Source organism: Sturnira hondurensis, unplaced genomic scaffold (genome assembly GCF_014824575.4).
Source record: "Sturnira hondurensis isolate 20B ecotype Veracruz unplaced genomic scaffold, ASM1482457v3 Scaffold0013515, whole genome shotgun sequence".
NCBI lineage: Eukaryota > Metazoa > Chordata > Mammalia > Chiroptera > Phyllostomidae > Sturnira > Sturnira hondurensis.
In genome coordinates this window covers 4,482,134-4,494,562 of record NW_028086146.1, presented here as the reverse complement: position 1 = coordinate 4,494,562, position 12,429 = coordinate 4,482,134, and the positions used below count along the sequence as shown (strand labels likewise).

At 45.5% G+C, this 12,429-nt stretch overlaps 1 protein-coding gene across 5 annotated transcripts in view; it reads right to left on the bottom strand.

Annotated features, from left to right (window-relative positions):
• KANK1 (KN motif and ankyrin repeat domains 1) overlaps positions 1 to 12,429 on the bottom strand; it is a 126,379-nt gene that overhangs the window by 20,474 nt on the left and 93,476 nt on the right. For all 5 annotated transcript variants that reach the window (XM_037061719.1, XM_037061720.1, XM_037061721.1 and 2 more), the window contains one exon: positions 4,559 to 7,234. In XM_037061719.1, coding sequence (XP_036917614.1) covers positions 4,559 to 7,234 — 2,676 coding nt within the window. The remainder of the gene's footprint in view (positions 1 to 4,558; positions 7,235 to 12,429) is intronic.

Below are 12,429 nucleotides of genomic sequence, written 5' to 3'. Positions count from 1 at the left end.
AAAGGGCTCACAAAGGTAGTGAACAGATTTTCAACTTGGTAAAAGATTTTCCTCAGGGCGGAAGTGCTGTTTCCCAAGGGCTGAAACAGATCTGAAATTCCGATCCTTCTGAGGTATGCCTTTGAGACGCTGATGAAAATGACACACTTCCTTCATAGAAACTCCACACACAAAAGTGTTCACAAAGCTACGGATCCCAGGTTAAGAGGACTCACTCTAAGGCCATCCATTCCAACAATATTTCCCTGGAATAGGACCTGGGATGTGCCTACTGGTTGGTTGGTTGGTGGTGGCGGATGGCAGCAGGAAACCCATGAATTTTGGAAAAGTTCCCCATCTGAATCTGATGGGCAGCCTCGCAAAGAGCTACTTTTATAGAAAATTTTTTCTGAAAGAGCCCCAACCAGGAAAAATGGAATCCACCCTCCTCATTACACAGGAGAACACAGTAGCCAAGATTCTCCCTCTCTGAAGTGATGCTCCAGGTCCTGCGGAGCCAGGACTGAGGTCAGCCCTCCGGGGCAGCAGGCCAGGCCCTAACTACATCATGGCAGTGTGCACTGCAGGCTCCAGAAGTGTTTTGTTTGGCTTATTCTGATGCTCTGGAAGCATTTTCTAAAAGAAAATCGGAATAGAAATATGTATCCAGACAAGTAAATGGCAGTTACTTGAACTAGGAGAAAGCTAACGGGAAATGGTCTTTTGTAATGATGTATTTCCCCACTTGTGCTTTGCCTCACATCTCCATCCACAAAATCGCTTTCACAATTATGGGAATGACTTCAAGCTCATAAACTTTTTACCAATCCCAAGACAACTAACAGTGCAAACATGGAAGCTGATTCAAAATGCAGTTCCTTTGAGTATGACAGATGAATTTCCTATAAATCATGTGTCAGGCAGTTAAGTTCTGCCATTATAGATAGTTTTGTTTGTGTTTCCTCAGAGACGGTTATATATATTTAGAGCATTTATAATGGCAAGCCATTTGTCTAGAATTTTCTCTCTTCTTCTTTCCTCTTCCGGAGGGAAAGGGGGAAAAAAAAAGAACCCACTCCTCAGACCAAAACAATTCAATTATTTGCAGGAAGTATAAACATTTTCCCCCTAAGCCTGTCTGTGAGAACAGAAACTTATTTCCTCTTAATGTAATTCCAAATATGTGTGTAACATGAAACTTCAACTACCAGGGATTTGAAAAGCACTTTACAGCACATCCTAGACACCACCAAAGTCCAGCCCACTGACACCATGCCATTGTCTCCGACTCCTAGAAGAACGTTTTATGTGAAAAATGCATAGAACATGTACAGTTCGACTTTTGCTTAAAAAAGTGCGTCTCTAACATACAGCCCCGCTTGCGCACACATTTGTACACACCAAGTACACACGAGGTTACCGCATGAGGGTGTGGGGAAGATGCTGTCACTCTATATTCCACGCGCTTTGGGATGCTAATTTGTCAGGAGCACACACTTATGCTGATTTTAGGAAAGTGAATAGTACCTTAGGTATAATAATGCATACCTAAAAGTGACACCCTTAAATCTTAAACCACTGGCAAATTTAAGAGAATCTCCTAAAGTGGACACTAATATACTTAGTTTTGGCTTTGTTTTCAGCCTTCATGCAAATTCTGAATGAGCCTAAAGTGAAAATTTATTTTAGTCAATCTGTGTTTTCCAATTTTTATCTCTATATTTTTATCTTGATAAAATTATTTGTTGGGGAGGCATAATAATTAGGGGAAGGAGGTGATGGCCAGCCAGAATTATGAAGATAAAATTTTGATTGAATACAAAAGGTCATCTGTACACTTTCTGTCTGCCAACTAGTTCTGTGTCCACATTCCCGTTTCTGGAAGCACTAAACACAGGAACAGCAATCGCAGCCAGCATTTCTCGAGCGTTCCTACTCTGTGCTGCAGACTGTTCCAAAGGCTTCACTCCGATTAAGTCACTAAATCTCATTTCGACCCTGTGAGGGAGCAAAGGCAGCCTGTCCTCGTGGCAGAGAAAAAACTTGAACCCAGAATGTTTGGCTTTGGAGCCCAAACTTAACTTCTTTCAACTAAAGGCTGACGTATGTGGTCATTTATATGATCTTCTTGGCTGATGTCAAACTCAAATTCCCCATCGTTTTATTTGGAGAAGAAGGTTTGAAATGAATACCTTTCTATACTCCTGGATGCCCTTTGGTACCAAAATGCATGAAATACTGCGTGTGAGCAATATTCTCTGTCGTGTGGTGTTCACAGTAAGCCACAGTGTGTTTTGACACACCTTTAATCTTCAGTTTGCAGGGACTGACAATCTCTCTAGACCACAGATCAAGCTGCTTTCATTTTCAGTTCCTATAACAAACACTAGGCAACAAAAATGTAATACCCTAACTGAATTCCTTCTTCATTAGAACTTTAAAAGGAAAATGTTTAACATACAAATGCAAGGTGAATTACAGAAATACTTTCAGGGCGTTCTTGTGCACGGAGAGGGAGCTGCCACTATGACCAAGAACGTGCTGTTAAAGATATTTATACTTTCGCTCACGAGTGCTATATAGCTCTTGTGCGTTTCAGCTGATTAATTAGGTGTTCATTTGCAGGGTCAGACCTAAACAGAGACGTGTGGAATGTCAGTGTGACTGGAAATAGACCAAAACCCACAGTAACATGGCCAGACAAAACTTTCTCCCTGCTCGGGCTGTTCAGGGTGTCAGGCAGATTACTGCAATGGTCCGGCTGAATATTTTTGGCAAGAATGTGAAATGGAAACCCCAGTTTGGGGAGGAGGGAGGAAGGCTGGCAGGAAAATGCTTTTATAAAGGATGATCTACTGGACCATCTGTGTGTCTGGAGGTATTTAAGGGTTTTATTTTGACTTCAACATCTGACATCATGATTTTTAAAAAGAAGTGGAAACAAGACATATTATGAGTTATTTAAGACTCTGCTTCAGTCCACATATCAATTTAATCCTCTTTACTCTGAAATGACTCCCCTGAACATATATTAGACTCCTTTGATTCTAAAAGGCAAAAATCCCACGCGTCAGCTGTCATGGTCATGTCCATTTTTTCTTCTACAGTAAACTATCTGTCCCATGGCACAGTTACTAAAAGCTAATTTTAATTCAGTATTGAAAGTGCAACCTAGGAAGACACAAAAGATATATTTTTGTCCATTTCAACCTCTACCCTTTGGGCTATAAAGGGAAACAGAAAGACTAAAATTTTGGTTCATTGCTTACTTACATTCCAGTTTATAACACTGCACATTCTCACATTACAGTGAAATGTCGTGCACATTGTACAGGTCGTCTGGAGTGTTCACATCTGCTTCACATGTAGCCTTTGGTCAGAGCGGACAGTGTGTCTGCAGCAGCCTCCCAAACCTCACACTACAGCCCAGCACAGCAACAAAGGAGGACACAGTCAGCACGCTACTGGTATCACCACCACCAACAGTGAGGGCTACCTGAGCTCCCCACGGGCCTGCGACTGACACGCCGACCACCTCCAGGACGGGTGCCCTCTTGTGTGCATTTTACAATGACATGCAGAAAAGTGTGACTTTGTTTCCCAGGTCACGCTGGCCCGTCAGACCTGGGGAGCCAGGCGGGAACCCAGTGCGAGGACGACGCCATGCACTCTTACAGATGCACACAACTGGTAACAAAGGAAGTCACTTCAGTGATACTTGCAAGGAGAGGATCTATGTCACAAAATCTCCCATGGGAATTTCTCAATTATTAACTTCAATAAAAAAAAATCAGGGGTTGGAATCCCAATGGATATGGGCAAGGGTGAGGGAGACAAAATGTAAGCACCTACCAAAATAAACAGTGAGAAAGGATACCCTTCTCTGGGTTCTGGCTCAGGGGCCCTGTATCACAGAGGCCGCCGTGACCACTGCATCTCAGCGTGCCCCACCACCATTCACTATTCCCGTAACTGGAGTTCCTTTCTTCACAGCACATGTCACCACCTGACATGGTACAGGTCTGCTGTTTATCGCCTGTGCCCCCAACTGGAGTGTGTGGACAGGAGCCTATACCTATGCTTGAAACAGAGTGGGGATTCAATCGTTATTTGCTGAATTCATAAATGAATTAATGGAGTCTACCTCTCCTCATAAAAGTGTTAACTGAAAACATTTTACACCAGTATTTTTTATGGATAATGTACTGGTAATTGCGATCACCAATGTGAAGGACTTTCATGCCTGCTGAAATTAAATGAGCAGGCAAATAACTGGAAGACACTGTGTCAAACCCGCAGTCCCAGGACAGAGCCCCCTGGTGGGCCAGCATTAGTTTGCTTTCCTTCTAGCCTTAGTCCTCAGCCAGAGGCCAAAGAAGCTACCAGACGATGAGAAACAGCAAATCAGATCACGAGGTTTTTTCCCCCTGATCACGAGTTTCAATCTTGGCTTTCATTCTTCCAATTACCATTCTAAAGCTTTTCCATGATTCCAAAAAATGGTTCCAGCATTTAAAAAAACCCTTATCTACTAGAAATACACTGTCCCCACCTCCAGGTGCCTCAGGTTGCTACCTACCTGCGAGAGGACCCAGACCCATTTTGGGGAAGTCAGGGTTCCTCAGCTCTTCGGTGCTTGCAGACTTCATGACAGAATTGAGTGAAGATAGGGTGCTGATGAGCTGTGAGTTGAGAGAGCCAATCTGTGAGTGAGGTTCCCCAAAAGCTTCTGCCAGTTCACTATAGTTCTCGGCCAGCAGCGTCTGCTGTTCCGCCAGCAGCTTCTGGACGCGCTCAATGTAGTGATCCAAGCCAGTCATCATCGCAGATGGAGCCCGCGGCTGGGGGCTCTCCATGAGCTCTCCCACGGGCTCATCCCCAACACCTACACTCCTCCTGCTGGCCGTCAGCCCCACAGCCAACTGGGGAGGCCCACAAGCTATGGTCCTCATTTTGAGACCAACCAGGTAGTTGTCATTAATATTTATCTGCCCCACACCTGACTCTTTGGTCTTCACAGCTGAAGGCCTGTCAAACCCAGAAGTGCCAGAAAGCACTGTTCCAACTGCGACGGACCGTGTCTTGGAGGAAGAATTGATGTCCTTGACACGGCCTTCTCCTATAGCCACCGTCCGCGTTTCCACAGTCTCGGTGCTGGTCTGCTTGTCCAAAGTGCTGAGGGAAGTGTTGGTAAAGGATTCCATAAGGGTGGCCGTCTCGGTGTTGGTGGACTGGTTCACCTGCTCCAAAACCGTGCTGGTGTGCTGGCTTGTGGTCTGAGGCACTGCCATGACAGCAGCTTCCACCCGGCCAACGGCGTCCGTGCTCACGCTCCTTGAGATGCACTCCTTTGCAGAGCAGACAATCACATCCACTGAACAATCTCCGCAACCGATGGATCGCACTTCTTTGAGATTCAGGTTGGTCTTGAGGAGGGTCAGGTCTTTCACAGACTCTTCCGTGTTGCTGCCTGTTTCACAGACGCTGATTTCCATACCCACGCTCTTATCACACGTCTCCACAGACCTTCCAGTGCATTGGTCACGCACTTCCACCCTTTCTTTAACAATCCACCAATTCATGGGCAGCTCTGGCCCCACGACTTTATTCTCCCAACTGGGCTGGCAGGAGACGCCTAGGCTGCTTGTTCGCACAGAGGTCCCAACACACGAGTCAACTACGTCCACATGACTGCCAACCATTTGGTCTCTCGTCTGCACCACTGCCTCCACCATCTTGCTGAAAACCAGCGGCTGGGCCATCACGGCTTTGTCAACTTTTTTCCTCGATCCAGCTGCCTGCAGCTCTTGCTTGAGTTTAGTCATCTCCCGGTCGTGGGTGGTTTCCTTAAGCTGTACTTCCAGGCGGTAGATCTTTTCCTTTAAGGCTTCTATGGTCTGCTGTTGCAGCTCGATTTCTTTGTCAGCTTCAGTAGTCACCCCGAGCATGGCCTCTGTCACACTGACCCCAGAACTCCTCGTCTCAATGACTGTCCCTACAGCAGCATCCTTGAAGGCTCTAGAGCCTCTGTGGTACATGACAATGTCATGCATGTTCTCGTTGGCACCCACAGCCACAGACCGGCACTCTCGAGGCCGACACTCCCCATTCTCCCTGAGCTCCAAGGAGGCCTCCGAGCTGCTGCCCTGGATCTTCTGCTCCAGGGCCTGCATGTCTGCTGTGAGCTGCCGGAACTCTTTTACCCTCTGTGTGCTCTGCTCCACGCTCTCTATCTCTTCTGCTTCATATTCAATGTATAATTCCCTGTCACCTCTCCGGACCCTGGAGAGCTCTTCCAGCTGGGACGTGTTCCCAGCACTATAGGACCGCTTCCTCACACCACAGGCATCATTCTGAGATGCAGCTCTTTGGTTCTTCAGCTGTGAGGCCAACTGCCTTTTCTCCTCTTGCAAGACGGCGATCTTCACCTGGAGCACAGGGATGGTTCGTACCTGTTCCTCGAGCTCCTTCAGGCGTTTCAGGGCAATGGCCATCTGCTCCCGGATGTGCTGCAGGTGCATGGGGCTCACGTTGGTCACTGGAGTGGAGATCCCTGAGCTCAAGGGGCTGTGGCGGATAGAGCTCCCCATGGAAGAAGTGGTGGCAGCGGGTGGGGCGTAGCTACTATAATCCCCATTGCCTTGGTATCCATTCTGAAACTGGTACATAGCAGGATTGTGGTTTCCGGAACCCATAAAAGAGGAGAGAGAGCCTGTGGAGCCCAGGCCTCCAAAACTGGCCAGCCTGGGCCTTCGGAGGTCACCTGGTGTCGCCTGCATGGTGATTCTCTCCTGTTCCAATCTCCTCCGGGTTTCCATCAGTGTCTTGGTGACATGAAGGTTGTGCTTTGGGAGTTGTGGTGAGGGTGGTGGTGGCTGTCGGCTTTCCGGGAGGGTGAGAAAGGTGGGCGAGAGCTCCAGAGGGGCAGGGAGCCTTGGGATTGGAGTTGACGTAACTTGGCCTCTGGCTAGGAGAAAGCTCGGGCACTGCTTGTTGTCATCGCTATTGGAAGATGACAGAGACTCAGTGGAAGTCCACAGACCTTGCTGGCCAGGTGTGGCAGTGCTCTCTGGGCATGGCACGGATGGCTTCCGCCTCTTCTGAATGTTCAGTTTCTTGATGGTGTTTCCTTTCTGTATGTCATCCACATATTTGAGAAAATCTAAGTCTAGTTGATAACCATAGGGAGTCTCCACAAAATAAGGATCTCTCTGTTCCTTGTCATGGTCCCCATTCAGAACATCATCTGCTTTTCCTGAGGGAGAGAGAAGATAATACTTCAATGTCACGTCACAGTGGCAAAAGCTAATAAATATGTATGTTGCAGTGTGGCCAGCTGGTATGAATTGAGTTGACAGACCTATGTTCTAATACTGGGTTTACAACTTAAGAGTTGGGTGGATGAGTTAATAAACCTTGAAGAATTTAAGTCTCCCCCAGAGTAAAGTATAAAAATACAAGCATTTTACTCATGAAGTTGTTAATAGAATGTAATGAGTTAATGATTTTAAAGAGCCAAGCACATAGCAGGTCCTTACTAAATACATTGTACTTTTGCCTCCTGTACATGCCCTGACCAGGGATCGAACCCACAACCTTTTGGTGTGCAGGACAATACTGCAACCAACTGAGCCAATTGGCCAGGGCTAAATAACTTGGTGTTTTTTTTTTAAAAGAATGCATTAAATGATTTAAAAGCATTTTCTTTCTTTCTTTTTTTCAAATCCTCACCCAAGTTTGTTTTTCTATTGCTTTTTGGAGAGAGAGGAAGGTAAAGAGAGAGAAGCACTGATGTGGACAGAAACATCAACTGGTCGCCTCCCACAGCCACCCAGACCAGGTACTCTACTGTGCCTGGACCAGGGACTGAACCTACAACCTAGGCGGGAATCGAACCCACAACCTTTCAGTTACCAGGTGATGTTCCAACCAACCAGCTGAGCCATACCAGCCAGGGCTTAAAAGCATTTCAAGTAGATAGTTTCTTTTGTTGTCTACAGTCCCTTGACAGCAGTCATTAAGACCCCAATTTTATAAAGTGTACTCTGGGGCACAAAAAGTAAAACAAAGCAAAACCAAACACCTTAGAACAATTGGCCAAGTCAGTGCCAACTTAAGAGGCCTGGGACGCGAGTTCCGCCCCCTCCTGCAGATGATGCAGCCTTTCTAAAAGGTGGCCAAGGGGTCCCAGGGCCTGATCACCTCCACAAGACCACCGCTGGCTTCCACTTTTCCCTTGCTGAGAACACCAGGGCACAGGATGTTCAGCGATTAACTCCAGAAGCAAGGGTGCAAGAACAGAGGACAAATTTCAACTCTACTCTGTGTCTTCCAATTTAAAACAAAACAAAACAAACCCTGTGCAAATGAGAGGAAAAGTTTTCTCCACTTGGGTCTCTTTTGGATAAAACATTCACTTTCCCAAGAATACCTTGTTTTGTTGCTGTGCTGTATGCAGACAGATGCAAAGGAGAATGGAAATAGGGGCAAACCTCTATCCAAACACTGGATCATGTGGTATTTAGTAAATGCTACTTCTGTCTAAACCAAACATTTAGAAAAGGAAACACAAGAACCTTTCAAGGCACAGACACTGCTGCTGACCTAAGCTATGTATTTCAAACTGAAAAGCAAGACCATTTTTTTTTTGTTTGTTTAAATTGTAGGATAAAGTAATGTGTTTTCGTAGAATCACAATGAGGGCTCTGCATTTTTAGAGCTATGGAAAGGACCCAAAAGTAATGAGTGAAAACACAGGCCTTGGGTATTAAAATCCCACCTGAGGGCTGTCAAGGTCCAAGTAATTTCAGCAATGTGGGTTGCCAGCCGGTCCTTCCCAGACCCAACACCACTGCACATTTATACCTGATAATATGAAAGCTCTCAGTAAATCTTTTGCCTCCGTTAGCCCTCATTCCTCTGAAAAGTTGGAAAGAAAAGCACAAAAAGAAGACTGCCAAGCAGAAAAGTAAAAAGGTTTGTGTGTTCTCCGTGTCCTGCTTGAAAGCGTTATTAGATTGTTGCAGCTATGGAATTCGGGCACTGGATTTCAGTTCTACAACATGTGGGGAAAGACTTCTCTTTGAAAGAGGGGCACACAGCACCCAACATTTTTTAGCCAAAGGGAGGGTGAGCTGAGGAAGAGCGCCTGCGCCTGGAAATCTGGGCTCAGGCAGGCAGACCGCGTCTTCCCGTCTTTCCCTTTTTTTAACACCACATGGACAACACAGTCACTCCAAATATGCAGACAGACTTGTTTCTAGCGCTCTTTGAAATTCCACAAAGAGAAACTGCAGGCTCGGGTGTCAGACAGCGACAGACAGACCTCACCGACACCACCAGCGGGAGAGTCGAAACCAGGCAGCTCCGGACCCTGCGGGGCCGCAGGGACCTCAGGCCCCGCACGCACGCCGCTCCGCCCGTGCCCCCGCCCGCTGGCGCGCGCGCGCTCTCCGCACACTTACCAGGCTCCCCGCCGGCCCGCCCCACGGCCCCGCAAGCCTTGCTCTGCAGCTCGGACGCCCCGGCTCTTCACCCCGTAAGGAGAGGAGGATCAACATTCGCTAAAAGGAGCCGCACCACGCGCAAATGCCATAGGCCGAGTGCTCACCAATGAAGTCTCCCTCCGCCTTCGGTGACACCACCCCCAGCACACTCAGCTGTTCGGCATTCCCTGCTTCTTAAAGAAAACAGGAAACCGGGATCTTTTGAAAAAGTGTGCGCTTCGTTCCAGCGCTGCCGCAAGTAAAAATCAAGCCAGCAATTTAACCATGTCCACAGAGGGGCTCTGTCTGCTGGCCCAGTCACTTCTTCATGAAAGAGTTTGTGTTCTTGTGTGGAAACTAAGCAGCCTCAGCCCTCAGTCACCTGAGCACGGCAGGCACAATTGGCCCCAGTGTTCTCTGCAGGTCCTCAAAGTCCCCAGCAGCACCCAGTGGTTCCAGAGCGCCCAGGGACCCTTCTCAGCATCTGGCTCTTCACCAGAGAGAGGCAGCTATCCTTTCATATGAATCTCAACTCAGCTTTTGCTATTGGCGACAGTTTCTTTCAAAAGAAATGTTAAACATCTCTTTTCAGTTACTACAGTAGTGCATATTTCTCAAAAAATGAAAGTCATGTACAGACTATTTAAGCAAGAAAAAGTCACTCATCTCACCATCTAGTGGCAACTGTTAGTATTTCGCTGTGACTCCTAGGTTTTTCTATTTCTTAACATGTTTACTTTTCCCATTTCGGCATTTTCAGTTTTCAGTATGAAAGGTTTTTAACCGTTTTCCTCCAAAAAAAACTTTCAAATGTACCTCTTTAATATCAAGATTTAAAACACAATAAAATACATCACATTTTTCAGTAAATGTTAACCATCATGTATTATTTCTGCAGTTTACCAAAGGCACAGTCATGACAAATTACCCCTCACAAGGACCCTGGACTCTGAAATCTGGGAGTCAGGCGGATGTCAGAATTTTACCACGTTCGACGATTTGCTAGTCCTGCTTGAACCAGACTATCCTAAGGCTTTGTAATTCAAGTTTCATGCTCCAGCAACTGAAAAAGCAAGCTGTGTTCTCCAGGTGTGATTTTTACAAACAGCCCTTCACAGTACGGACTGTTCTCCGATTAGAGACATCCAGTGTCACTGTGACTTTTTGTATCTCGTTTCTACTATACCATTGCACACATCAGTACAAATACGGCACTAACAGGGCCCTGACTGGTTTCCTAGCTTTTCATGTACATACTCTTATATCCCTAGGCTAGACTGGAACTATCTTGAGGAAAACAAATTTCATATTAAAAATATCCTTCATTGTTTCCCTTTTCCAACCATACATATCAATTAACAAGATGCTGGGAACAAAGTAGGTGTTTAAAAATATTTCCTGAAGGAATAACTGAATATATAGTATAACACAATGAGCTTTTAAAAAACACATCTTAATGCTCTACAGTTGTTGCTTGCTGTATATTAATTAGTGTTAAAGACAACTCCTGTGTGATGCTGTTTCAGTGGTTATCTTTAGGTTGTGGAATCATGAGTGCTTTTAATGTTGATATTTATATTTCATAAATTTCTATAACATGGGTGTTTGTCCTTTAAATATATGCTTACAAGAAGTCAGTATTTGGAAAGCAAGAGAGATGAACTGAAAGAAACTTCAAGAAAGTTCGTCTGGAGGTGGATGAATGAGGCAGCTATGGCGGACAGCTAGATGTCCCACCTTGTGTGTTATCCCATCCTCCACACTAGCAGAACTCCTACGTTTAGCTGGGCAAATATACAGACTATATTTACCCAGCCTCTGTTACTGTTAGTATGGCCATAAGCAGAAATGTCATGTAGCAACTACCAGAAACCTCCCTTAAAAGACACAGGAATAGGTGTATGACCTCCTTTCTTCTTTGATCTTTCCTTTATCCTGCTACCTGGAATACAGATGTGATGACTGGAACTTTAGCTGCTATCTTGGACCATGAGTTCATAGGCGGGGTTAGAGGAACAATGTGCTGGATGGACCTGAGTCTCTAAGATCTTTGTGGGTCAAAGCTTCCATGCTACTTCGGGAAAGTTTACCTCTCTAATTTTATGTGAAAGAGTAACTTCTATTTTGTGTAGCTATTGTACATTTTGGGTCTCTGTTACTTGGAGTTAAACTCAATTCCATGTCTCCACTCCCCCACAAAAGAAAAAAAAAACAGAAAAGAAAAAAGACCAGATTGTGAAAAAAAATAAATAAATAAATAATAAACTGTGGCAACTTTACAATAAAACTTTTTAATTACAAAGTTTGATTAATTCAACAATAATTACAGACATGTAAAAAAAAAACCTACAGTATAGTCCTAGCTGGTGTAGCTCAGTGGATTGAGCACGGGCCTGCGAACCACACAATCGCGGTTCGATTCCCAGTCAGGGCACATGCCTGGGTTGCAGGCCAGTTCCCAGCAGGGGACTCATGAGAGGCAACCATACATTGATATTTCTCTCCTTCCCTTCCTCTCTAAAGATAAGTAAATAAAATCTTTTTAAAAAACCCTACAGTATAAAAAAAGGCTCAATGGGTGATAAGGAGGCTCTTAACTTACTAAAAGCCATTTTTTTGGACCAGCACAGAGCTGTGCCTGCTCGTGCACAGTCACAAACCACTGGCTCTGTCTGCAGCCAGAATCCTGAAAGTAACAGCCTCCCACCAAACCTACTGGAATCAGACGGCTGGCCCTGGTGTTTACAAGAATTTTTTGAATGTCTGGAAATCCAGTGGTGGAGACTGCGCCTGGCACCACCTCTACCTTCATTATATAGCATTTACTGAAAGCTTAATTGGGTGCAGAAAATGGTCCTATTCAGTAGAAAGAGTAGGAGGAAGGATTTATAAGAAATAAAATGAGGTAGAGTCTAACTGGGAGATAAATGCCAAACACCTTCAACATAACACTAATTGAGATCAG